Consider the following 27856-nt stretch of genomic DNA (forward strand, 5'->3'; position numbering starts at 1 on the left):
TTACAGAGGTGATTCTTTTACTTCTATTAAAATTCTTCTTTTAAGAATCTCATTGCTTTTTCATTGTTCTTAAGATCCAAGGGTTTGGGTGTGTGTTCGCCTATGCAAATTGGTGACGATTTTTATCAAACCTTCCCCAGGAAAGGGGGTGTAGGGCTTGGGGCGATTTTGGGGGGAAAGACGTTTCCAAACGGGCTCTTTCCCAGTTATATATCCATTAGACGTTTGGTGGTGGCGGCGATAAAGTACAAGGGCAAAAGGTAAAATAGTTTGTACCATGGGGGAAGTTTTAACCTAAGTTGGTAAAAGTAAGCTTGGGAGGTTTTCATGCAGGTCCCCACATCTGTACCCTAGAGTTCAGAGTGGGGAGGGAACCTTGACATGGTGGCAGAGCGGTGGGATTAACTTGAAATCATTTAAGATCAATTTGAGATTCTTTTGAACCAGAAGCACAGATTTGAAAAGAAATTTTTTTTTCTTTGGGCTGCTGAAAAGCAGGTTTTAAGCTGAAAGCAGTTAGGTTTTTTTCCTGCTTTGGGGACAGAGCAGAGACAAAAGGGAATTGTCTTTGGTGAGCTGGAGTTTCCCTACCTAAAGGCAGGGTAGTTAACCTCCTGCAGGGAAATTTACAAGTCTTCACAGACCTGAAGTTGTTTTTTTCCTAAGAGCAACTAGAGGGGTTTTCTATCTATTTGCCTGGAGACAAAGGTGTTAGGGTTTTTTGTTTTTGTTTGGGATTTTTCTGTAGGCTGACAATCACTATCAGAGAATATAGGTGGTACATTACAGCACAGCAAAATTTTACAAGCCAAGGTTTCTTGGTTTTTTTTTGTTTATTTCTAACTCTCGGGTGTAAAGTTAGTTCAAAACAGAGAGGCAAAGATGACAGAAACCAAGACACAATACTAATTGGAGTTAGCCAGACTGGAGGCAGCGAAAGAGGCAGAAAAAGCCCTAGAAGCTGCCCACAGGAGAGAAATGGAGGCAAAGGATAAAGAAATGGAGGCAGCGAAAGAGGCAGAAAAGAACCAAGAGGCTGCCCACAGGAGAGCTATGGAGGTAGAAAAGAACCAAGAGGCTGCCCACAGGAGAGCTATGGAAGCAAGGGCCAAAGAACTGGAGAAGAAGGAAAAAGAGAGGAAGCATGCACTGCAGATGGAGAAGGCAAAGACTCGGCAGAATATACCAACAAACCCTAGCAATCCGCCTCCAGGTACCACTTCCCATCCCAGAAAGTTTCCCACCTACAAGGCAGGCGATGATACCGAGGTCTTCTTAGAAAACTTCGAAAGGGCCTGCCTTGGGTACAGCATCTCTACAGACCAATACATGGTAGAGCTGAGGCCACAGCTCAGTGGACCCTTAGCTGAGGTGGTGACTGAAATGCCTAAGGAACACATGAACAAGTATGAACTGTTTAAAACCAAGGCGAGAGTCAGAATGGGGCAAACACCCGAGCCTTCTCATCGGCGGTTCAGAGCCCTACGGTGGAAACCAGACGTGTCATTTACCCAACATGCCTACCACATTGTGAAACATTGGGATGCCTGGATATCAGGAGCAAGTGTTAAATCTTCAGAAGATTTGCCCTTCCTAATGCAAATGGAACAGTTCTTAGAGGGTGTTCCTGAGGAAATAGAAAGATACATCCTAGATGGGAAGCCCAAATCAGTAAACGAGGTGGGGGAGATTGGAGCCAAATGCGTGGAGGCCCCAAGGCCCCACCTACCCCCCAAGGAACCCTCCAGCCACCTTATCGTCCTGCCACACTGTTCTCCAGCAACCCACCTTGCCCCAGTGACCTGTCAGCTGGACAATGTGTTGGATGTAACGAGCCGGAGCATGTAAAGGTCAACTGCCCCAAGAACCCCAACAGATTACAGTTCATTGCACCGGAATCACACTAGAGGTCCTCAGGCCCAGATACCTCCCAGATACCCTTGGAGCGGAGGGAAACAGTGAGTGTGGGCGGGAAGAAGGTCACCACGTGGAGGGACACCGGAGCACAAGTGTCAGTTATCCATGCTTCCTTAGTGGACCCCAATTTAATCAACCCAGAGATCCAAGTGATGATTCAACCCTTCAAGTCAAACTCTTTCAATTTGCCTACAGCCAAGTTGCCTGTCCAGTACAAGGGCTGGTCAGGAACGTGGACTTTTGCAGTCTATGATGATTATCCCATCCTCATGCTTTTGGGGGAAGACTTGGCCAATCGTGTGAAGCTAACCAAGAGGGTGGGAATGGTCACCCGCAGCCAGGCTAAACAAACTGTCACGCCTAGCTCTGTTCCGGAAACTTCTACCAGGACCTGGTCAGAGGTGATGGACCCGGACACCAGGCCAATGTCTGCAACAGCAGTAGTGGATCCAGTCCCAGAACCGGAACCCGTGGAACAACTAGCACCAGACCCATTGCCAGCACTGAATCCAGTACTTGCAACCCCAACACCAGAGGGCCCCACCGAACTTGAACCGGCAGCAGCCGATAACCCTACACAAGAGGCTCAGCCGGAGCCTGAACCCTAACATAGTGCTCCAGTGGAGAGCAGTTCACAATCAACGGAAACAGCCCCATCCCCTACATCGCTTCCAGAGGGACCAAGCATAAATCCACAATCCAATGAGGAACTGATGTCTCCAGCAGCAAGGGAATAGTTCCAGACCGAACAGGAAGCAGATGAAAGCCTCCAGAGAGCTTGGATGGCAGCACGGAGCAACCCACCGCCTCTCAGCTCTTCTAATTGATCCAGGTTTGTTGTAGAAAGAGGACTTTTATACAAGGAAACTCTTTCTGGTGAACACCAGGAAGACTGGCATCCTCGGAGACAGTTGGTAGTTCTAACTAAGTACTGGGTTAAGCTCTTGAGCTTAGCCCACGATCATCCTAGTGGCCATGCTGGGGTGAACAGGACCAAAGACCGTTTGGGGAGGTCATTCCACTGGGAGGGAATGGGCAAGGATGTTTCTACCTATGTCCGGTCTTGTGAGGTATGCCAAAAAGTGGGAAAACCCCAAGACCAGGTCAAAGCCCCTCTCCAGCCACTCTCCATCATTGAAGTTCCATTTCAGTGAGTAGCTGTGCATATTCTGGGTCCTTTTCCGAAAAAGACACCCAGAGGAAAGCAGTACATACTGACTTTCATGGATTTTGCCACCCGATGGCCGGAAGAGTAGCTCTAAGCAACACCAGGGCTAAAAGTGTGTGCCAGGCACTAGCAGACATTTTTGACAGGGTAGGTTGGCCCTCTGACATCCTCCCAGATGCAGGAACTAATTTCCTGGCAGGAACTATGGAAAGCCTTTGGGAAGCTCATGGGGTAAATCACTTGGTTGCCACTCCTTACCACCATCAAACAAATGGCATGGTGGAGAAGTTTAATGGAACTTTGGGGGCCATGATATGTAAATGAGCACTCCAATGATTGGGACCTAGTGTTGCAGCAGTTGCTCTTTGCCTACAGAGCTGTACCACATCCCAGTTTAGGGTTTTCACCTTTTGAACTTGTATATGGCCATAAGGTTAAGGAGCCATTACAGTTGGTGAAGCAGCAATGGGAGGGATTTATACCTTCTCCAGGAACTAACATTCTTGACTTTGTAACCAACCTACAAAACACCCTCTGAACCTCTCTACCCCTTGCTAAAGAAAACCTACAGGATGCTCAAAAAGAGCAAAAGGCCAGGTATGATAAACATGCCAGAGAGCGTTCCTTCAAAGTAGGGGACCAGGTCATGGTCTTAAAGGCGCTCCAGGCCCATAAAATGGAAGTGTTGTGGGAAGGGCCGTTCACGGTCCAGGAGCACCTGGGAGCTGTTAATTATCTCATAGCATTCCCCACCTCTAACCGAAAGCCTAAGGTATACCATATTAATTCTCTAAAGCCCTTTATTCCAGAGAATTAAAGGTTTGTCAGTTTACAGCCCAGGGAGGAGATGACGCTGAGTGGCCTGAAGGTGTCTACTACGAAGGGAAAAGTGAGGGTGGCGTAGAAGAGGTGAACCTCTCCATGACCCTTGGGTGTATGCAGCAACGACAGATCCAGGAGCTGTGCACTAGCTATGCACCGACGTTCTCAGCCACCCCAGGACTGACTGAACGGGCATACCACTCCATTGACACAGGTAATGCTCACCCAAGTCCAACCTTACCGGGTGTCTCCTCAAGCTAAAACTGCTATAGAACGGGAGATCCAGGATATGTTCCATATAGGGGTAATCCGCCCCTCTGGCAGTGCATGGGCATCTCCAGTGGTTCTAGTTCCCAAACCAGATGAGGAGATACATTTTTGCGTGGACTACCGTAAGCTCAATGCTGTAACTCGCCCAGACAACTATCCAATGCCACGCACAGATGAACTATTAGAGAAACTGGGACGGGCCCAGTTCATCTCTACCTTGGACTTAACCAAGGGGTACTGGCAGATACCGCTTGATGAATCCGCCAAGGAAAGGTCAGCCTTCACCATCCATGTCGGGCTGTATGAATTTAATGTACTCCCTTTCGGGCTGCGGAATGCACCCGCCACCTTCCAAAGACTTGTAGATGGTCTCCTAGCGGGATTAGGAGACGATGCAGTCGCCTACCTTGATGTGGCCATATTTTCGGATTCCTGGGCAGAACACCTAGAACATCTACAAAAAGTCTTTGAGTGCATAAGGGAGGCAGGACTAACTGTTAAGGCTAAGAAGTGTCAAATAGGCCTAAACAGAGTGACACCAGGTGGGTCAAGGAACTATCAACCCCCTACAGGCCAAAGTGGATGGTATCCAAAAGTGGCCTGTCCCAAAGTCAAAGAAACAAGTTCAATCCTTCTTAGGCTTGGCCGGTTATTACAGGCAATTTGTACCACAATACAGCCAGATCGCCGCCCCACTCACAGACCTAACCAAAAAGAAACAGCCAAATGCCGTTCAGTGGACCGAAGAGTGTCAGCAGGCCTTTAACCAGCTTAAAGCGACACTCATGTCTGACCCTGTACTAAGGGCCCCAGACTTTGACAAACCATTCCTAGTAACCACTGATGCGTCCGAGTGTGGTGTGGGAGCAGTTTCAATGCAGGAAGGACTGGATCAAACCTGTAGTGTTTCTCAGCAAGAAGCTGTCTGAGAGGGAAAGCAACTGGTAAGTCAGTGAAAAAGAATGTTACGCCATTGTCTATGCTCTGGAAAAGCTACACCCATACGTTTGGGGAGGAGGTTTCCACCTGCAAACCGACCATGCTGCACTACAGTGGCTTCATACTGCCACAGGAAATAACAAAAAACTTATTCGGTGGAGTTTAGCTCTCCAAGATTTTGATTTCGACATCCAACACATCTCAGGAGCTTCTAACAAAGTGGCTGATGCACTCTGCCGTGAAAGTTTCCCAGAATCAACTGGTTAAAATCATCCTTGAGATGTGGAAAATATTGTTAGTCTTTATATACTTTGTAGTATATTTAGAGGTGCATGTGTCTTATTAACTCTGTTTTCTCCTAGAGCTCCAGGAAAAAATCCCAGCCAGCGTTTCACTCTATCTGTGATTTGGGGGGCATCATGAGTGTGAAGGGAAGGGTAGACACCTTTTTGGGGTCCCTCCTGGCCGGAGGAAAAACCCTTTCACCTGTAAAGGGTTAAGAAGTTAGGATAACCTTGCTGGCACCTGACCACAATGACCAATGAAGAGACAAGATACTTTCAAAAACTGGGGGGAGGGAGAAACAAAGCCTCTCTCTCTGTCTGTGTGATGCTTTTGCCAGGGACAGAACAGGAATGGAGTCTTAGAACTTAGTAAGTAATCTAGCTAGATATGCGTTAGTTTCTGTTTTCTTTAAATGGCTGAGAAAATAAGTTGTGCTGAATGGAATGTAGATTCCTGTTTTTGTCTCTTTTTGTAACTTAAGGTTTTGCCTAGAGGGATTCTCTATATTTTGAATCTAATTACCCTGTAAGCTATTTACCATCCTGATTTTACAGAGGTGATTCTTTTTACTTTTTCTTCTATTAAAATTCTTCTTTTAAGAAACTGAATGCTTTTTCATTGTTCTTAAGATCCAAGGGTTTGGGTCTGTGGTCACCTATGCAAATTGGTGACTATTTTTATCAAACCTTCCCCAGGAAAGGGGGGGGTAAGATTTGGGAGGATTTTGGGGGGAAAGACTTTTCCAAACGAACTCTTTCCCAGTAACCGGTGTTAGACGTTTGGTGGTGGCAGCGAAAGTCCAAGGGCAAAAAGTAAAATAGTTTGTACCATGGGGAAGTTTTAACCTAAGCTGGTAAAAATAAGCTTAGGAGGTTTTCATGCAGGTCCCCACATCTGTACCCTAGTGTTCAGGGTGGGGAAGGAACCTTGACAAGAGTCATGAACCAAGAAGCCGGCGCAAAAGGACTTGCTTAGACACTGGGGGCATATGGGAAAGAGTGCAGTGAGCATCTACTGACCATCTCCAGAGTGAAGGAGCTTCTGCGCTGCACCTTGGATAACCTGGGAGAGGAGGAGCTTAGGATCTTCAAGGATCTTCAAAATGACTGAAGTTGAACTGAGAAACACATCTATCACCAACCCCCGCATCCATGGGGATAAGCTGGATAGGGAAGGGTTGGCAGAGATGATGGAGGACATAATCAGTCACTACGGGGTGCGCTATGCTATAGAAGCAACCCTGAGCATGCTGAGAAACAAGAACCAGAGAACCCAGGTGACAAGACTTTGAGATGCAGAGGGATTACATCAGACAAACCTGGGAGTGGAGATCAGCCCTCTTCAGAGTCAGTGATCTCCTGATGCAAACCTGGGGCAGCATGGGACAGAAGGAACTTGACAGCTTCCAGATCAAAGTGTCTGAGATCAACCATGAGCAGGACTCAAACCCTGTTCTCTGCAATAGACTGGAGACAGCAGAGCCTGTGGAGGTCATGGAGGAGCTGATCCATGAGTGTGGGCAGGAACATGCTCTGCGGGTGACCCAGGACATCCTGAGAGGCATGAACAGGGTTGCCCTGGCACAGAGACTCATGGAGGCAACTAGGACGGGTAAGGCATGAGTCAGGGAGGGGAGATCGGCTCCTTGGGGAATCCCATTATATCCATGTCTCCTTTTATACGGAGGCTCCTAACTATTGGGAATGGTTCGAAAAGCCAGGAAGTGGGAACCGGTAATGAAGGCAGTTCTAGTTCATTGCAGTCCCATCCCTTGTATGACCCATGAGATGCAACCAACACTGTCATTTTCGCCTCCCATTTCCCCTGGTTCTCCACGGTTTTCCTTCCTGGCTCTGTGACATTTCCCTATTCCCCACAGACAGCTGTCTCCCCAGGGAAATATTTCTTGCTTGTTTTTTTTTTGGCAAAAGTTCCCTAAAACAGAGCAAACCAAGTAGAGGTGACACAGAGTGGTGGTAAAATCAGACCACAGGGGGTTTGTGGGAATCCCAGTGTTTTCATTGACAGGCAGGAAGTTATGTTTTGCTCATCTAAAAGGTGAGCAACATTCTGGGACACATCCTGCAAGGGGAGAGGATGGCTTTGGAGGGCATCAAGGCAGTGTACAAGGGAAGGAGAGAGAGGAGGGACCATATTTCTCCTGGTCCTTAGTCATACACTCTCTGTGGAGGGAGAATATGGGAGACAAGGGGAAGATAAAAGATGGTCTGAACACCAGCTCCTGTCTCTGGTGCAGGAATAATAACAAATCCAGGGAGCAATGTTTAAGAGGTTGGTTAAGGCCTAAGGAAGCAGCTCCCAGCTCCTCCAATCCCAGCCTCTCCCAGCAGCAGGACCAGAGCTAAAGTGCGGGCTGCAGGGGAGTTCCTGGCTACTCTAGCCTCTCCCAGCAGGGGGCGCTGTAGGGAGCGAGGCAGGAGCGCTGGCTGTGTGGAAAGCTCTCAGCTACTCCAGTCCTAGTCATTGCCACCAAGAGCCCCTAAATGAATAGCCTTAGAAAACGCTGTATAAGTTGGGATCCCAGCCCCAAGGGACGTGGGGGGTGCCATGGGGCAGCTTGTACTGTAGCTGCCGATTGCTCCTTTCCTATGGCTGGAGAGAGGGCATCAGTTTCAGGAACAGTCGTAATGCAGCCTGGAGACTCTCCCCACTGAGAAATGCCAGTGGTATGTGCTCATCTGAAGCATTGTCTTCCTTCCCACAGATGCCTCGAGAGAGAACCAGTGTGAGCTGTGTCCGAGAGAGAAGGTACGGACTGTGCTCTCGCAAGGGTGTTGTACCTGTCAAGGCTGATTCCCCACTCTGGCACTTCAAGTGCAGAAGGTTGAGGCCCCGCAAGGACTCTAAAAATTAATACTTGCTACTCCAGGCTTTTATTAAACCAGGGGTGGGCAAACTTTTTGGCTCGAGGGCCACATCGGGGTTCTGAAACTGTATGGCGGGCCGGGTAGGGAAGGCTTTGCCTCCCCAAACAGCCTGCCCCCTCTCTGCCCCCTCATACTTCCCACCCCCCTCAGAACCTCCGACCCATCTAACTCCCCCCGCTCCTTGACCCCTAACTGCCCCTATCCACACCCCCGACAGGTCCCCAGGACTCCCACGCCTATCCAACTGCTCCCTGTCCCCTGATCATGCCGCTCAGAGCACCAGGACTGGCAGCCGTAAGTAGCACTGGAAGTAGCGCATTCCTACAGGGAGCAATTTAGTACACTACACTGGCGGCTCTTGCAGCCACGCTCCCCAGCAGGAGCTTGCAGCCCTGCCGCCCAGAGCACTGGTGGCACGGCGAGCTGAGGCTGCGGGGGAGGGGGAACAGTGGGGGAGGGGCCGGGGGCTAGCCTCCCTGGCTGGGAGCTCAAGGGCCGGGCAGGACGGTCCCGCGGGCTGGATGTGGCCTGCAGGCTATAGTTTGCCCACCTCTGTATTAAACCCCCATGTTACAGCTTTTCTTTGGCCTTGGATTGGTAGATGCTGTCAGCACCCAAGTGCAGAACCCCTTTGAGAGACCAGGAAGGCGCACTTGGGAACTCCTTCCTGGGCGGTACCCTCAAGCCCTTTCACCCCCCTCCCCCCCCACTCCCTCCGGGGAAGAGCTGAGAAAGAAATAAAAAAGGAATTTGGCTGTTGCCACCAGCTAATTAAACAACATGTGCGCAAACCTTTTAAGACATACAAATTTAATTCTATTCTTAAAAAAGGCAAATTTTATTTTTAAAATAAAGGAAAGAAAATAAATCTGTAAACTCAGCTATTGCTTGATTTAAAAAAAAAAATTACAAGGATTAAGCACCAAAAATAGTTTATTTGAGTTCCAACTTAAAGGTGCCAAGAGCACCTAGGGTTAGCACAGAGGAATCCACAAACCATAAAGAAATAAAAGAGAGAAACATAATCGCATCTTCCTAGACATTTCCTGGTCTATTTACATATCTGAGGTTTCAGATGAGTAGTTTCTAGGTATGATCTGATGATTTTTCATACCTGGCCCAAGCTTCTTACAGCATCGCTGCTTGGTCCCCCTCTTCCCGGGAGAACAACAGACAGACAGAGACAAAGGGGGTGTTTTTCTCAATTTTAAAAAGTTCCAGCCTTTCCATTGGCTCTTTTGGTCAGGTGCCAATTCACTTCCTTTTCCCTATGCATCGCAGTGAGACTTTTTAACCCTTTACAGGTAAAGCAAGTGGAGAACAGCTACTAAGAGGGATTTTATAGCTAACTGGCTGGCTGGGTGTCCATAACAGGGAGCTACCTGTCCCCCTTCATTTACCACAGTACCAGATCCAACTGGGACATTGTTCAGGAAGTTACCTCCATGTGGCTGTGTGTTGGGATGTGGAGTTGGGAAGCAGAAATGGCTAGAGGGGTCAGAAACTGTATCAATCCCAGTAATCAGTGAGGGTCTCAGTAGTTGCTCCCTGGAGGCACACAACTTTTTTTTTACTCCTTTTTCATCCATAGACTTAATTTCACTTACTCCTATCGCAACTTCCCCACCCCCAATTCCAGGATCTAGAGCAGGGGGTTGGGTGGGGGAAAGTCAGGACTTCTGGGTTTTATTCCCAGCTCTGGGAGGGGAGGGGAGTCTAGTGGGCTAGAGCTGGGGGTGCGACTGGAAGTTCCTATTTCTAGAAAGACAGCGTGGAGCCATGGTGACCCGGCTCACATCCTTTCCCTTCATGGTGGTTTAGCACGTTAATCTGTATAACAACAATAACAATGAATTCCAGATTTCCTGGTGGCGGGATGTGAGCCCTAGTGTTTTCCTCTGAAAACTGTTTTCGGTGCAGTGCTGTGCTGGGGCTTCATTGAGCCAACTTGGCATTTCCAAAAGGGCAAGGGGAGGTTTTTATCTACAACCTTAGGATCCATCCACACCTTGTCCTGCCTTTGCCATTCAACACGCTGCTCCTGCTACCCAAATCCTGCCACCCCTTTCTAGGGGAAACATCAATCCTGCTATGTTTGGGTTAGTATAGCCACAGGCTGCGCAGAAGGGGTGCTGTTTCCATATGCTGTGCACGTGGGAACCCTCAGCCTCAACACGACCAGCCTCTGCCACTTGAGCTCAAGGCGACTCCCCCTTGGCTGGCAGCTGCAGTAGTAGATCATTTATCCCGGCTGTGGGCTGCATTTATTAGGAAGAGCTGTCTCTCTTGTGCAGAGCCAGGGTGTCTGCAGAGCCCTTGGGAGCAAGGGGTGGAGGCACTAGCAAAGACAGGATTTCCCTGATAGAGTTTGGAAGGATTGTTCATAACTCTCTGAACCGCTCTTCCTGGCACCTGAAAGCTGATCACAAGTGCCCGTGCCCCCCCTCACAGAGCTGCTTCTCCAGCCCACTGAGAAGAAAACACTCAGCTTTCATAATCCTTTCACTGACCTCCTGGGGCATCTTGGTCACCTGGGGAATATTGCAGGGGATGACAGATGGTGGGGCAGAGTCCAGCTGATCCCTGAGTCCCCTCTGCGGCCACCAGGCCACGGAAACAGCCACAGCTGCTCGGGCTCCCTCTTCTCTACAGCTCTCCTGTGGGAAATCCCCACTGGAGTCATGTTAACCCCTGATCCTGTGTTCTAGGATCTACCAGAAGAAGTAAAGCCAGAGATCATTTAGGCCCCAGAGGGGAGCCAGGAGACATAGAATCATAGAATATCAGGGTTGGAAGGGACCTCAGGAGGTCATCTAGTCCAGCCCCCTGCTCAAAGCAGAACCAATCCCCAACATATAGGTAAGAACTGGGGTGGGGAATTCGGTGTCACCCCCTCTGCAGGAGTTCATGTCTGGGAGCACAGGCCAGTTCCTATTCCACCGTGTGCAGCATCCCTCAGGTATGGGCACGTTCAGACTTCACGATTGGTCTGACATAGCAGGGAAATACAGAGAGTGAAGCACTGTTCAGTGTGTAACCCACGTGGCTGCTCCATGACCAGGGTTATTAGGGAGAGCCTTTTGGAGATTTTGTGTGTATAATACACAGAGGGACCCCGTAGACATGGTCAGAACAGGGACAGGTCTGTCTAGTGGGGGCTGGGAGGCAGGACTCCTGGGTTCTATTCCCCAGTTCTTTCACTGACTCGCTTGGAGACTTAGGCAAATCATCACTGCTCCTTCGTGCCTCAGTTGTTCCATCTGAAAAATGGGGAGGAGTTGAGGCTTAATTCCCAAGTGCAAAGTTCTTTGGGAGCCTTAAATGGCAATTACTAGAAATATTCAACAGTAAGGATGATTCACCACAGGAACAAGCTACCAAGGAAAGTGGTGGATTCGCCATCTCTTGATGTCATTTAATGAAGACTGTTAGAGAGCTTATTCCTTCACTCTCCCACTTCCTTGGTCCTTCTCACATGAACAGAGAGCAACAATACCGAAAGTCTGAAGGTGCAAACAATTCAATGTTTACTGGGGTGAACTTCCAGCAAGCTTAAATCCAAGTTCCTTTTTCCTTATTTTCGAATCCCAACTTACGTCCTGTTTGCCCCTAATTTATATAGTAGTAATCTCAGCTATACCTTAACCAATCATTTTATGAAATTTATCTAACCAATCCTAACATATTGTAAATGATTAGCCAACCAATTATATCCCACCACCTTAATTAGTTTACACCCAGCAAATTTAATTATACAGCAGACAGAAACAATCACAGAACCAGACAGAGACCATGCAAATAAACAATAGCAAAGTGGGAACTATACTGACAAAACAATACAGAAGTGAGGATTTCACAACTATATCTATGAAGACATAAGGGTTTCCCAGCTGGGTCTATTGATAAGTGAGTTCTTACCAAACGGAAAACTATCAAACTAAATTTCCTTTTACATCTTCCTTTTACATCCTTTCTCTAAAGGTGATAAATTGGATCACCTTTCTAAGAGCCCCAGATTGCCTTATTTCAATATGACTGGTTTGGAATGTAAGGATGTGACCATTCGCTTCCCAGCTTATGGCTGCCTCTGCTGCTTATCCAGAGGCCTTAGCCTAAGCACAGGGCCTCAGACTGTCACAGTGAGAAAAGGCCCTTACACAGATTCTTTCTTTTATACCTCTATAACTAGCTAAATGATAAACATATACCTAAATTCTTAAAGTATAGGCCTTTACAGACAGGCCTGAATATCTATATCCTAACAAAGACTAGATCCTTTCTAGAATGTGTTTGCCCAAAAAGTAGCTATTGTGTCATACAGGGGGCCTGTGACATGCAGGGTGTCAGATTAGACGCTCTAATGGTCTCTTCTGGCCACAAAGTCTCCTCATTTCGGAAAAACTGAGTGGAGCACTGGGAGCAGCGTCTGATGTTTTACTGTCTAGCCAGCTTGCTTCCGAGAATGAACAGTCATTGAGTGGGGTGATCCACAGGGAGTAGCTCAAACCTCCAAAGTGCCTGTCCAGCGGCAGGACATTAGCACAGCAAGGGAGGGGTGTGGCAGTGACATCACAAAGGCCTTTTGCAGGACCTCAGACTATTGGCCCAAGGTGGGGGGGAGGTGGTGACCTCACAGAGAGATGCTGACATCAGCCAGGCAGGACAGGGGCGAGGGGCCAGGGAAACCTCACAGACCCGTGTGGCTTTGCTTCAGCAAGTCTCCTTCTTGAGGTCTCTCTTTGAGGACTGAGAGAGTATTAGGGTTCACGTATGTGAGCGCGAGGAGGAACCTCTTTTGAGTTTTCTCCTTTCCTTTTACTGATTTGAGTAGAAAACAGACGTCCCTGTTTAGAAGGTAAGAGCCTCCTCGAGGTTTGAAACCTGCTCAGTCTGATTCATCTGGTGAGAGATGAATTCTAGGCGTGGAAAACACGAGCTTAAGGAGGCAGAATTTTATTCCGCACCTAGAATTTTGTCCCTTAGAATCACTGGGGACATTAGGGTTTGTCCTTTTTGTTTCACCTTTTCCTCCATCCCTCCCTCCTTTCTCTTCTTCTCTTGCTTCTTTTGTCCTTTCTCCTGTTCCCCTCCCAACACCAGGAGGTGTGTGTGTCATGGGGGAGAGCTCTGCAGCTCCCACTGTGGGAGGACCCCCAAAAATGTGGGGCTGAAATAGCGCTTAGGCACTGATCCCCACCAGTGACCTGGGCCACCCTTTGGGCTCTCTGGTGAGAACCCTCAGCCTCCCGTCCTCAGTCTCTACCCTGATTGCCTGAGCAGGGGGTTATTGACAGAGAGTAGTCTCAGGTTCTTGTTGTTCTCTTTTAAGACCAAGAAAGTAAGTCATAACCAGTCATATGTTTGACGAATTTTGCTGCTTTTTGGCATTAATTGTCTCTGAGCAGTTCATGATTCTCTCTAACATTCCAGTTCTCCTAAAATACTTGCTGAATAATTCCTGTGCCCTGTTGTTGGTCTGGAGCTCATTGGAGAGCACTTTATTCAGGTCATTCAATGTATGAAATTCAAGATCCGATGGTTAGTTTGAAAATCAGGGCTCTTGGGTCCTATTCCCAACTCTGCCACTGACTGGCTGTGTGACCTAAGACAAGTCAATTCTCCTTTCTCAGCGTTAGCTTCTCCCTCTTTCAAGTAGGAATAATAATGATCCTCTCCTACCTACCTCACGGTGGATAGAGGATGGGGATCCATTGGAGAGTGTCACTATGAGAAGTGCATATGAGGTGTCCTATCACGTTTACTCAGATCAGATTATGACATCATAGAATAGCTGAAATATTCTATTTTATTGGTATTTTTTTATTTTGAAATTGTTAAGAGCAGCAACTACTTAGCTCAGACTGAAGCAGCTTATCTAATTTTCGAGATCTAAGTGTCTCCTCTTTGTGTGTGGCAAGACAATTTAACACACTGTGACAAACAGGAAATGCATTTGTTTTGCAACAAAATATTTGTGCAAAGAATTTTCATCCCACTTGTTATGATTTCAAGAAACAAACTGGTTTAGTCTGAATGGGATTTTCTGACAGAAACAGTTTCAATGAAATTTCCCCACCATCTCAATTCCTGGGCTCTATCCCTGCCGAGGGGGAGGGGGACGGGGAGGGAGGTTGTGGTCCGTTAGAACAGGAGTCAGGACTGGTGACTTCTCTTTCTGGCTCTGCCACCGCCTTGCTGTGTAGGCCCTTGGGTAGGTCACTTCCCTTCTCTGTACCCCACGCTCCTCCCCATCTGTCCAATGGGAACAGGGACAATTATCAAACTCTGGGCAGTCGTGAGCCTGAGTGAGAGAAGGGGCATGTCAGAGTTCCCTCTCCACTCTGAACTCTAGAGTACAGATGTGGGGACCTGCATGAGAGACCCCCTAAGCTTATTTCTACCAGCTTAGGTTAAAAACTTCCCCAAGGCACAAATCTCTATTTGTCCTTGGACTGAGGTATGCTGCAACCACCAAGTGATTTAACAAAGAACCAGGGAAAAGGACCACTTGGAGTTCTTCTTCCCCCAGCAATCCCCCCAAGCCCTTACAACCCCTTTCCTGAGGAGGCTTGAGAATAATATCCTAACCAATTGGTTACAAAATGATCAAAGACCCAAACCCCTGGGTCTTGGAACAATGGAAAAATCAGTTATGTTCTTAAAAGAAAGTTTTTATTAAAAAAAAAGGTAAAAATCATCTCTGTAAAATCAGGATGGAAAATACTTTACAGGGTATTGAGATTCAAAACACAGAGGATTCCCCTGTGGGCAAAACCTTAAAGTTACAGAAAACAGGAATAAACCTCCCTCTTAGCACAGGGAAAATTCAAAAGCAAAACAAAAGAAAAACTAATCCGCCTTGCCTGGCTTACCTATACTAGTTGCAATATTGGAGACTTGGATTAGGATGCGTTGGAGAAGATGGATTTCTGTCTGGCCCCTCGCATAGACTCATAGATATTAAAGTCAGAAGGGACCATTATGATCATCTAGTCTGACCTCCTGCACAATGCAGGCCACAGAATCCCACCCACCCACTCCTGCAATAAACTTCTCATCTATGTCTGAGCTATTGAAGTCCTCAAATCATGGTTTAAAGACTTCCAGGTGCAGAGAATCCTCCAGCAAGTGACCCGTGCCCCATGCTACAGAGGAAGGCGAAAAACCTCCAGGGCCTCTTCCAATCTGCCCTGAAGGAAATCCTTCCCGACCCCAAATATGGTGATCAGCTGAACCCTGAGAATGTAGGCAAGATTCACCAGCCAGATACCCAGGAAAGAATTCTCTGTAGTAACTCAGATCCCACCCCATCTAACATCCCATCACAGGCCATTGGGCCTATTTACCGTGAATAGTTAAAGATCAATTAATTGCCAAAATCATGTTATCCCATCATACCATCTCCTCCATAAACTTATCGAGTTTAATCTTGAAGCCAGATAAGTCTTTTGCTCCACTGCTTCCCTTGGAAGGCTATTCCAGAACTTCACTCCTCTGATGGTTAGAAACCTTTGTCTAATTACAAGTCTAAACTTCGCGATGGCCAGTTTATATCTATTTGTTCTTGTGTCCACATTGGTACTGAGCTTAAATAATTCCTCTCCGTCTCTGGTATTTATCCCTCTGATATATTTATAGAGAGCAATCATATCTCCCCTCAACCTTCTTTTGGTTAGGCTAAACAAGCCAGGCTCCTTGAGTCTCCTTTCATAAGACAGGTTTTCCATTCCTCGGATCATCCTAGTAGCCCTTCTCTGTACCTGTTCCAGTTTGAATTCATCCTTCTTAAACGTGGGAGACCAGAACTGCACACAGTATTCCAGATGAGGTCTCACCAGTGCCTTGTATAACGGTACTAAAACCTCCTTATCTCTACTGGAAATACCTCTCCTGATGCATCCCAAGACGACATTAGCTTTTTTTCACAGCCATATCACATTGGCGACTCATAGTCATCCTGTGGTCAACTAATACTCCAAGGTCTTTCTCTTCCTCCGTTACTTCTAATTGATGCGTCCCCAGTTTATAACTAAAATTCTTGTTATTAATCCCTAAATGCATGACCTTACACTTCTCACTATTAAATTTCATCCTATTACTATTACTCCGGCTTACAAGGTCATCCAGATCTTCCTGTATGATATCCCGTTCCTTCTCTAAATTGGCAATACCTCCCAGCTTTGTATCATCCTCAAACTTTATTAGCACACTCCCACTTTTTGTGCTGAGGTCAGTAATAAAAAGATTGGTCCCAAAACCGATCCCTGAGGAACTCCACTGGTAACCTCCCTCCAGCCTGACAGTTCACCTTTCAGTAGGACCCGTTGTAGTATCTCCTTTAACCAATTCCTTATCCACCTTTCAATTTTCATATTGATCCCCATCTTTTCCAATTTAACTAATAATTCCCCATGTGGCACGGTATCGAACGCCTTTCTGAAATCTAGGTAAATTAGATCCACTGTGTTTCCTTTGTCTAAAAAATCTGTTACTTTCTCAAAGAAGGAGATCAGGTTGGTTTGGCATGATCTACCTTTTGTAAAACCATGTTGTATTTTGTCCCATTTACCATTGACCTCAATGTCCTTAACTACTTTCTCTTTCAAAATTTTTTCCAAGACCTTGCATACTACAGATGTCAAACTAACAGGCCTGTAGTTACCTGGATCACTTCTTTTTTCTTTCTTAAAAATAGGAACTATGTTAGCAATTCTCCAATCATACAGTACAACCCCTGAGTTTACAGATTCATTAAAAATTCTTGCTAATGGGCTTGTGTCATAAATATAAAGGGAAGGGTAAACATCTTTAAAATCCCTCCTGGCCAGAGGAAAAACCCTTTCACCTGTAAAGGGTTAAGAAGCTAGGATAACCTCGCTGGCACCTGACCAAAATGACCAGTGAGGAGACAAGATACTGTCAAAGCTGGAGGGGAGGAGAAACAAAGGTTCTCGCGGTCTGTGTGATGCTTTTGCCGGGGACAGAACAGGAATGGAGTCTTAGAACTTAGTAAGTAATCTAGCTAGATATGCGTTAGATTCTGTTTTGTTTAAATGGCTGAGAAAATAAGCTGTGCTGAATGGAATGGATATTCCTGTTTTTGTGTCTTTTTGTAACTTAAGATTTTGCCTAGAGGGATTCTCTATGTTTTGAATCTGATTACCCTGTAAGGTATTTACCATCCTGATTTTACAGAGGTGATTCTTTTATTTTTTCTTCTATTAAAATTCTTCTTTTAAGAACGTGATTGCTTTTTCATTGTTCTTAAGATCCAAGGGCTTGGGTCTGTGTTCACCTATGCAAATTGGTGATGATTTTTATCAAGGGTGTAGGGTTTGGGGAGGATTTTGTGGGGAAAGACGTTTCCAAGCGGGCTCTTTCCCTGTTATATATCTGTTAGACGCTTGGTGGTGGCAGCAATAAAGTCCAAGGGCAAAAGGTAAAATAGTTTGTACCATGGGGAAGTTTTAACCTAAGCTGGTAAAAATAAGCTTAGGGGGTTTTCATGCAGGTCCCCAAATCTATACCAAAGAGTGGGGAAGGAACCTTGACAGCTTGCAATTTCATGTGCCAATTCCTTTAATATTCTTGGATGAAAATTATCTGGGACCCCCGATTTAGTCCCATTAAGCTGTTTGAGTGTTGCTTCTACCTCAGATATGGTAATATCTACCTCCCATATCCTCATTCCCATTTGTCATGCTACCATTATCCCTAAGATCCTTATTAGCCTCTTAGTCCCAAGAGAGAACGGCCACAGAAACAAAGAACCCAAAACAAACCCTCCCCCACAGATTTGAAAGTAACTTTTGTCCCCATTGGTTCCTTTGGTCAGGTGCCAACCAGGTAATTTGAGCTTCTTAATTTGAGGCTACCCTTATGGTTATGACAGGGCGTTAAAGCCCTGTGTGAAGGGGAAAGGGGAGTTTCACGGTGTTTAGCACCAAGGAATTCTAAAGTTTGCTAAAATGTCTAGTCTGTGGAAACAAGAAATGTTCGGGGCCAAATTTTGTAACCACTGCCTTTTTTAAAGCCCATTCAGGGATGTGAGTCCCTGTCTTTTAGGTACCTGGGGTTCTTTGCCAGCAGGAGAGAAGAGGTTCCTGCCTCCATTTTTGTGGCCTTAACAAACCAGGTGCTGTGCCCCAGTTCTCGTCTGAGATCCCTGAAAAAGAACATCTTCCCATCCATTAACAAGACAAGACCTATCTTTAAAGGGGGAACAACAAAGAGAACCCTGGAACTTACAGACTAGTTAGCCTCACTTCCATAGCTGGAAAGATACTGGAATACATTATTAAACAATCAGTTTGTCAGCACCTACAGGATAATTTGGTTCTTAGGACTAGCGAGCATGGATTTGTCAAGAACAAATCATTCCAAACCAATCCTATTTCCTTCTTTGGCAGAGTTACGGGCCTGGTAGAGGTGGGTAAACAGTAGATGTGATCTATCTTGGTGTTACTAAGGCTTTTGACACGGTTCCTTAGGACATTCTCACAAGCAAAGGAAGGAAATGTGGTCTAGATGCAATTAGTGTAATGTGGGTGCAGAGCTGGTTGAAAGCCCATATTCCAAGAGCCCTTCTCCATGTTTGGCTGTCCAATGGAGAGGATGAACATAGTGGGTCCGGCAGGGATCAGTCCGAGGTCCGGTACGATTCAATATTTTCATTAATGATTTGGAAAATGGAGTGGAGAGTATGCTTCTAAAATTTGCAAATGACACCAACCACTTTGAAGCACAGGATTGGAATTGAAAACACCCTTAACAAATTGGAGAATTGGTCTTCTTGAGCCAAACTCCCTGGCTGGGCCCCTCTCTATAGACTGGGCTGAAGTGAAACCCCAGAGCCAAACACTCCTCCTCCTGGGCAGTGCGCTCTGACCTCTAATGGTCAGATGCTGCTTAGCACTGTCAGAGCAGCTTTTGCTGGGGGATTCTCCCAGCACTTTCCAATAGCGGGAAAGTATTAAATTCCTATTTGACTGCTGGGGACAGAGCCATAGACAGGGGAGCAACTTGCCCAAAGTCCCACAGGAAAAGGAAAACAACCAGCAATGGAACCAATAGGAAACCCAGCAATGGAATTCAGGAGTCCTGACTCCCAATTCCCTGGTCCAGTCACTCCAGCGGAGCACACTCCCTCTGAAAGTCAGGGGGAGCGGACATGAGGGCCTGGCTGTAATTGCCAGCTGTGGGAGGGAGTGTGCAGCAGTGGTTAGCGAAGGGGCCTGGAAATAAGGACTGCTGGGTCCCATCCATAGCTCTGACACTTGGTGTGACCCTGAGCCAGTAGCTTCCCCTCCCCAGGCCTGTTTCTCATCAGTAGGGTTGGGGTCGCAATCCTGACAGCCCAGAGGGTTTGGGAGGCTTCAGGAAGGTGTGTAAAGTGCTGGGATGTCAGGATCCTGGAGGCGCTGTCACCCGCGCACTACGGCAGTGATCTGTACCCCCTGCTGTTGGCCAAGTTTCTCCGTCCCTTGGCAATAAGACAGACTCTTGTTTTCACAGCCAGTCGATCCCCCAGTGTCATCACCCTGTCTGGTGGCTGGGCAGGGTAACTCCTCAGGTCACCACCACCCTCTCCAGGCCACCTTGGGCTTGGAGGGTGAGGAGAAGGGCGAGGGACGACACTGAACATCCTCCATCCATCACTCCATCACCGAGAGCAAGTGAGTGGCATTAGGGTTCCTCTTTGGCTTTCCCTGTCTATCTGGGGAGAAGCAGAAAGAGGGGGGGAGAATCTCTCCCAAAGGAGATTGGATTTGCAAACAGCCCCCAGGAGCCCCTCACTCTCAGACCGGGGAGGGGCTTCTCCAGAGCCGTCTCCAGTGTGTTTGGAAAGCTCCCAGCAATGGGGCTCCCAGCCCTTCCCTTGTGGGAGACTGTTCCCCAGGTTGAGAGTCTCTGAACTGGGCCAGACCTTGTGAGCTGCTGAGCATGGAAATCAATGGGAAACAAGGGGGCCCTGGCCTTGCTATGCCTGGGGACTTTGAAGTGGGCAATAGTTTCCCAGGAGAAGTCTGGACTCCTGGGTTCTGTTCCTTCTCTAGCCTGGACAGGGGAGCGTGGCCTGGGATGGCAGGAGGGAGCTGCTTGTCCAAAGTGACCGATGGTCTTTGTGACTGACCCCAGTGCTCGAAAAGGATGAGACTCCCCGGTTACTGCAGCACCAGGGATGACGAGGGGGAACATTGGGAGCAGATCATGCGATAAACTCCTGCCAGTTTGTGTAGCTTGCACTCCCTGCACCCCTGTGGTGGGAGTACGAGCTGCTCTGGCTGGGGCAGAGATGGGGAGGGACGAAAAAGGCTGGTTCGTGAGAGGCTGCCTTGACCCCAGACTCACGCCTACTCCCCGCTCGGTTCCAGGATGGCCAGGCTCCTGAGGATGTTCAGGAAGAAGGCTCTGCAGGTGGCCCCAGAGCCTGAGCGAAGCAGCTGCCATCCTCCCCAGGAGCAGAGCGGCCCCTCCGTCCCTGCTGGTGGGGAAGGAGCCCTTAGCCGGACCAGGAGGTGGAAGTGCCCAGCCTACTGGCAGAGGAAACCCGCTCCTGGCGCAGGTGCCGAGGTGGGAGAGGCAGTGGCTAGGCCAAAATGGAGCTGGGCCAGGGTGCGGCTGGGCAGGCAGGACCCAGCCCAGGAGTGGAACCGGGCAGGGTGGCTCTGGGGCTTGTTGTGTGGGCAGCAGCGGCCCCAGGAGCCCAGCCCTGATTTCCAGCAGGAGGCATCACCCTGCCCGGTCCCTGAGGACCTTCCAGCCTCCCTAGGGCAGGAGGTGGAGGATCCCTGTCCCAGCACCAGGAGCTCGGCCCGCTCCCCATGGGACAGCCGCAGCGCCTGGGACTCGGGCAGCAGCGAGGCCAATGGACGCTTCTGCTTTGTTCCAGGTGAGGAGCCAGGCTGGGCTCAGGGAGGGGTGAGGAGGGGGCTGTGAACCCCCTGGGCCCAGGCCCTCGACCAGTGCTATGGGGGTGGGTCCCCAGCCCAGGTGTCTGGCCTGAGCCACGTGAACCCCACTGACACTAGATGCTGCCACTTTGGTCCTTGGTGCTCCATTGGGCGGGGGGCAGGTGGAGAGGCACCTCCCAGGGAGTCCAGGACAGTGTGGGGGGTCTCTTTGCTATGGGCTCCTGAAAAAGTTGGGGGCTGAAGGCATCACTGAGAGGGGGGAGTGTGGGGCCTGATCTTCCCTAGGTCCCAGAGGTGGGAAGGGGGCACATTGCCCCACCATGCCCCTGTCCTTCCCCCAAGAGGCAGCAGGAGTCACCCTGTCCCCTTCTCTCCCTGGTGCAGGGACCGCCAAGGACTCAGAGGACGAGGAGGAGGAGGACTGGGTGGACGTGGTCACAGAGGAAGCTGCTCTCAAAAACATCCTAGAGCAGCTCCAGGGCCGAGAAAAGGTACAAATGTCCCCCAGCTGTGCTAGAACCGAGATTGTCCCACTCCTTCCCAGCATCCCAACCCCCTGCAGAGGGTCTTGGCCCTCATGAGCCACCACCCCTAATGGGGACCTTTCTCCTCCATGATCTTGGACCCCCAAGATAAGGGTGTTTGTCACACACCAGCCAGGGTCTCCTCCCCCACAGGCACTGTCCCAGTTCCTGACCCTGCTGGTGTAGGAGTCGTGGGGGATTTGGACAATGGGTGGGTCCCCACTATCCCCCATTCAGGCCTAAGTCCTGGAGCTGGTGTGGCTGGGGCAGGGAGGTCCCTGGCTAACTGGCTCTGTCTCCTCTAACCCCACTCCTGGTGGGTGCAGGATGAGGCCCAACAGCTCCTGTTTCTGCACGCCATCCACCCCGCGTGTCTCGCTGCACAGCAGAGAGGGCAGGACACACTGGAGCCGCACTGCTGCAAGGCGGCTGTGGAGGAGAGGATTGTGGTGAGTGAGACACGGCACCCGGCAGCTGGAGGGTGGACAGAGACATGGGAGGGGCAGGGGTCTCCCCGGGCTGATGGTTGGGGGATGGCTGGTGCTGGAGGGGCAGCTGAGGGCAGGGATTGCTGGGGCTGAAGATTGGGGAGAGGAGATGGGAGAAATAGTGGGCAGGAATCGGAGGAGCGGGAGGCAGCTGGGGGGATCCTCCTGGCTGCATGGGGTACTGGCTGTGTAATCTCCTAATTGGGAAGTGTCAATGGGGCCCAAAGCTCACACGCTCCTTTGTCTTCTTTGGGTCTCACAGGAGCTCATTGAGGAGCTTCCTGACGACTCTCCACCTGGCACCGTCCTGGCCAACTCCCTGATTGCTATGGGCAAACTCAGGTACCAAGACCCTCTTGCGCGGTTCCCCTAACCCTGGTGCTGCTCAGGCCCATGGCTGGGAGTCACTGCCCCTCCCACTCCCAGGTCACGTCCCAAGGGTGTCTCCTCTGGCAGAGGTGGCGGGAAGGTTCACTCTTTCCTGGCTGCTCTGTTCTTTTTCCTCCAGTAACATTGCAATGGCATTGGGGAGAGGCTGACTCCCAGGATCAGATACAGGAGGGGCAGCAGGGTCCAGGGAACAGGCACCATTCCTGCCCTGCCACTGTCTGTCTGGGAAACCTTGGCCTTATCAGTCCCCGTCTTGGTGCCTCAGTTTCCGTTCTCGTCCGCCTCTACCTATTTCCATGCAGCTTCTCGTCCGTGTTGGTGCCAGTCCCACCCCTGCACTGCACAGTCTAAAACCGGCTCCTCTCTCTTGCCAGCACCATGACACCTGCCCTTGAGCCAGCGCTGGAGACCCACCTCCTTCGAGCTGCTCTGCATGCAGTCTTCACCCTGGGCACAGAGAAGGACACCACCCAAGTCCAGGTAGATCGTGCTAAGTCATGGGTTGAAGAGCCAGCTGTCATCCTGCCACAAATCCTTGCGAATTGCCTGCAGTGGGATGTGAATGAGAGAGGCCAGGATATGTGTTTGGGGGTCTCACCAGTGCTTCCCAGAGACCCCCTCTTCCCATCCTGTGGCAGGTGTAGCCGCAGTTTCCCTAATTCTGACCCACGACTCTCCCTTGCTTTGCAGGATCTGCATAGCGTCTTGCCAGACGTCCTGGATGCCATGCTGGGGAACCTGCTTGCAGAGTCCCCAGACACCAACAGGCTCCACTACACCTTGGAGGTGAGCCTGATGAGAGGGGTGGGGGCAATTTTACTGTAACTCTTAGATCCCTTTTCCAGTCTGTCCTCTTAGCTGGGCCCCCAGTGGGCCGTCCTTGGTCAGGGCACTCAGTGCAATGCAGTGTCAGGCCCTTCCTCCTTGAAGAAAAGAGGAAGGAGCTGGGACTTCAAGCCAGAGCTCTGCCTAGTTCTGTTGAGCACTAACCATGGGGCCCCTGGCTGGCTTGGGGAGTGGGAGTCTGAACCCCTCCTGTGAGATCCAGAAGATGGTCCTCAGAGAAGAGTCACAAGCTCGTTCCTAGAGAAACAGGAGGACCCCAGAGAATCAGCCCTTGTCTCTGATGGGCCCCAAGATTCCTGGGGGAATTGTGCTCATACTCAGTCCCTTCACCCAACCAAGGACTTGAGAGCCAGGGAGGCGGGAGGAGTCTGTCTCCTTCCTGGTGAGCTGTTCAGGAATCAGGAGTTCTGGGAGGATGGGACCAGCCCCGACACTGAGCATTGTCCCAATGTAGAGAGACAATGACAAGTTGTGACCTACAAGCATCATCCTAGGGGCAAGAATCCCCTTCTAAAGCTCTACAATCAATGAATCAGCTATTCCACCCCTCATACAATGTCTCAGCCCCCTGGGAATGGGGAGGGGCTCATTAGCACAACACATGCACCTGCCCATTGATCCTGAGCTGCCTCCTTTCCCCACAGCACATTAACTACTGGATCTTGTCCAGGGTGTCGCGAGAGAGAGCCAGGGCCATTAGGAGCAGCACGACCCTGCTCAGATCCACCATCACTCTCCCTGAGTTCGACGTAAGTGGCCTCTGACCCCAGCTTCCTGACTCCAGGCATAGGTGGGCTGGCTCCAACGGACTGTAGGATCTGCTGCTGCAGGGGCTGTGGGTTAGGAGTGCACCTCTTGGGGAGGCAGAGTCAAAGCAGAGAATGAGCCTGGCTTGAGTCAAGTTCTTCTTGTCCTGGTTAAGTGGCTACTCTTGCTTTTAAGGGGACCATGCTCCAGATTCATGCCTTCCTGTCATCCTGGAGCAGCTGGGGAAGCAAATCCTCATGTAGAGCCCTGCCTGCATCCCTGTGCTCCAGGCTCCCTTGCGAGCAGAGACAATTAAGGATCTAGCTCTAGCTCCTATGCTCTAGCATCTCCTGCTGAGGGGAAGGAGAGTCCTGGCCCAGGTGGGGACTGGGAGCTGACAGGAAAATGCTGATGGAATCCCCTCTCCCTCTCCCTTCCATTAGAACTCAGCCAAATTCCCCAGGATGGGTCACCAAGTGGCACAGCTGGCTCTGTTCATCGGTTACCCAGCCAAGGACATCACCTGGCAGGCCAGGGAGGGGGTTTACCGGCTCTACCAGCTGCTGCTGCACCAGAGGGGTAAGGAACCCAGCTGGGAAATGGCACCTGAGAGAAGAGTGAGACTGGGACCCCAGCCAATTTCTCTCAGACTGACCCCGGCTGGAGGATGAGTCTCTCTCTCTCTCTCTCTTTCTGTCTTCTACACCACCCCCTGCAATTGTGTCAGGCCAGGCACACAGCGAGGACTCTGCCAACTCTGCAGCCAGCAATGGGATTGGAAGGACACAAGCACTGCAACCAGAACAACAAATGTGTGTGTGTCTCTCTTTCCCAGGCCTGACCGTCCATGAGGCCAAAGACCTGTGGGTCTGGGACTGGCACCAGGACTGCAGGCTCCTGGGCTACAAGAACACAGCCAGGGTGGGGGAGGTAAGGACACTCTGCCAGGGCATGACACAGCTCTGGCACTGCGGGTGGCTGCCTCCTGGAGCCACTAGATGGAGATGCCATTCTAGTCCAGGATTTGGAGCCTGGCTCTGGGCTATCTGCTGAAGCCTCACATCCGGTTTGTTTAGGTCTTCGGAAAGTTCTTCTCAGAGGGGCAGAGAAGATTCTTCCTGCGGACGGCAGTGCTGGCCATCCAAGACCCCCTACTGTGTGTCAGCCAGGCTGGGCTGCTCCTCACCTACTCCCTCCTGGGGGAAGCCCAGCAGCTGATGGGGGACAAGGTAAGCAGCTGCATTAGACTCAGGAGATTGGGGTGGGGCCCAGGCCTCATTCCCGTCCTATGGCCATTCGCTGGCCTGACAGCAAGGAGACTGGCGGGGAATGAGAGTGAGAGCAGGTGCTACTGGGAAGGGAGATGAATTCACCTCCATGAGCAGGAGGGAGCCAGCTTGTCCCCGGAGCAGCTCCAACTCAGCGCTTTAGCAAGGCTAATTAATGACCAGCATTACCTCATCATGGACTTATGTTCTTGGGACACAGTGCTGTCTCTCTTGGGAAGGGCAGAAGAGCCCCCTAAGTGCCCTCTGCGAGCCTCTCCTGTCCCACAGGGCTGCACCCAGTGGCTCAGTGTCCGTGTCTCCCGGGCCATCACCCAGAGTTGCTCCCATCATTGGCAGCCTGGGAGGCCAAGGACTGACGGGTGATGGCGACTGACCAGGCTGTTCTGAGTCACATGGGCGGGGGAAGCTTGTCCTGCTGCTGGCAGGGCTGGACCCGCTCTAGAGAGAACGGGAGGATTCAGTCAGCAGGGGCTGCTGATCTGCCCCATTCACCAGGGCTGCCATCCTGTGGCTTCAGCATTAGTGGCTGGGATGACTTGGGGAAAGGTCTCAACCTCCCCACATCCCACTTCACTGCTGTCAGAATCCCTCCTGCCCCTCTGCTAGAGCCCCCTGCCTGCCCAACGTGGGTGGGGGTGGAAGAGAGGGGTCTGAGAACTTGAGCTGTGGATTGGAGGTGGAAGAGCTGTCAGGGGCACTGAGGGGGAGGTGGCAGGAGCTCACTCTACAAGAAGGGGAGCTGGCACTGGAGGTCACTAGAAAGGACAAGAAGACTCCATTCTGGGGGTCAGGAGGGGGAATCCATCTCTCAGAGGTGGGTGGGTGCTGGGTGGAAATGCTGCTGGTTCCAGGTGCCCTTAATTCCCCCTGATACTGCGGGGGCGTCTGAGTCTCTGACAGGTCCTCGTTCCCTTGCAGCAGGAGGGCGTCACGGCCAATGTGATGCGCCAGCTCCGCGTCATCCGGCACTTGCGCCGGGTACCTGAGGCGCTGCAGGGGCTCTGCCTCTGAGGCCACCAGCAACTCCCGCTCCCTGCTTCTGCTGCAGGTACTGCTCTGGCAGTGCCCCACCCCTGGAGAAAGAAGGGCTGAACCAGACCAGAGAGGATGCGCAGGCCAGCAGCCAATCGGTAAAGGCCTGAGGAAAGCCAATCAGAGCAGAGGAAGAGGCAGCCAATCAGGGCCAGGCTAGGTCCTATATAAAGGCTGCCGAGCAGAGGCGAAGGTGGTCGCTCCCTGGCTAGTAAGGGAGAAGGACTGGCTCCTGGTATAAGGAGCAGCACCTTGGACAGAGCAGTGCTGGGCAGGCTTTGGGGAGCAGAATGGAGCTCCAGCCCGTTACCTGCCAGGCTCGGCCCATGCCAAAAAGGGTCGAGAAGGTGCATAGGGCCAAAAGGTGAAGTGGCCCAGGGAAACTAGGCAGACAAGAGGGGAGAGAAGAAGGGCAGAGGGAGGCTGCCGCTAGAGGGTCCCTGGGTCAGGACCCGGAGGAGCGGGCAGGCCTCGGTCCACCCCTTTCCCCCTTGTACAGCACCTGGCCGTGGAAGAGTGGTTGTGACAGACTGCAACCAGACCTTGAGCAGAGGGGCTAGACTAAAGGGTTGTGGTTGGCCACCAAGGGAGGTGCAAGCAGGAGGACTGCTGTTAACATCCCCACCCCCGGGAAGGGGGTGAGACTGGAGTGGTGGGCACTGCTGGAGGGCAGTGGCCTGAAGCAGACAACGGTACTGCGCCGAAGAGGATGCCGCTGAGCAGGCAGCAACGCGGGTCCCAGGGCAGCAGAGCAGACGATGGCCAGACACCACGTGTCAAGGGCACTGCACAGCGGTTGAGAGCTTATTCCTGGAGTGACCAACAAGAGGTGCCAGCGGTGGTGGGTTGAACTCCTCACACTCCCTGTAAATGGGGAGCGAGTGGAAGGGGAAATGGAGCCCCCTGGCACTCACAGAAACTCTCTCCTCTCTGTGGAGCAGGGTCCTTTCCTCTGCCCCCCAGATTCCTTCATCTGAGGCAGGAGCTCTTTTCCTCACACCCATTCCCCTCCCCCCTTTCCTTGGTCTACCCCCATCCCATTTCCCCTGCGCCCAAACAAAGCTCTCCCTGCCCCATAGGGTGTGGAAAGGCCATTGTGTCAGGGCCACAGCCCAAGCCCCACGAAAGCTCGGAAACTTTTGAGGAGGTGGGGGTGGGACAGAGGCTCAGGGCTAGCTTCACCTCCTGCCCTTTATTCTCCCCTTGGCCCTTCTATGGGGGCTCTGGGTGTGAAATGAATAGGAGCCTCCTTCCCAATTGTCTTCCAGGCCCTGGGATCTGTTACAGCCTCCCTGATGTGCGCATCCTGTAGCTGAGCCACGTCAGGGAGCAGTGGG

At 50.6% G+C, this 27856-nt stretch overlaps 1 protein-coding gene across 1 annotated transcript; it reads left to right on the plus strand.

Annotated features, from left to right (window-relative positions):
• The first annotated feature begins 6710 nt into the window (after positions 1-6710).
• On the plus strand, positions 6711-27354 carry LOC311522718 (maestro heat-like repeat-containing protein family member 1). The gene is made up of 15 exons (XM_084632206.1): positions 6711-7012; positions 8127-8170; positions 8507-8583; positions 19804-19964; positions 20664-20854; positions 21588-21694; positions 22054-22176; positions 22478-22557; positions 22980-23085; positions 23296-23391; positions 24096-24200; positions 24642-24777; positions 24926-25128; positions 25275-25427; positions 26406-27354. The coding sequence occupies exons 5-15, from the start codon at positions 20665-20667 to the stop codon at positions 26496-26498; spliced, it is 1392 nt and encodes a 463-aa protein (XP_084488332.1). The 5' UTR covers positions 6711-7012; positions 8127-8170; positions 8507-8583; positions 19804-19964; position 20664; the 3' UTR covers positions 26499-27354.
• Positions 27355-27856: the final 502 nt, after the last annotated feature.

Source organism: Lepidochelys olivacea, assembly GCF_965140295.1.
Source record: "Lepidochelys olivacea isolate rLepOli2 genome assembly, chromosome: 6".
NCBI lineage: Eukaryota > Metazoa > Chordata > Testudines > Cheloniidae > Lepidochelys > Lepidochelys olivacea.

Coding starts and splice junctions, on each gene's coding strand:
- LOC311522718 (XM_084632206.1), top strand. CDS start 20,665: ATGGCCAGGCTCCTGAGGATGTTCAGGAAGAAGGCTCTGCAGGTGGCC. Junction 23,392..24,095: donor GGCTCCACTACACCTTGGAG/GTGAGCCTGATG, acceptor CTTTCCCCACAG/CACATTAACTACTGGATCTT. Junction 25,428..26,405: donor AGCAGCTGATGGGGGACAAG/GTAAGCAGCTGC, acceptor GTTCCCTTGCAG/CAGGAGGGCGTCACGGCCAA.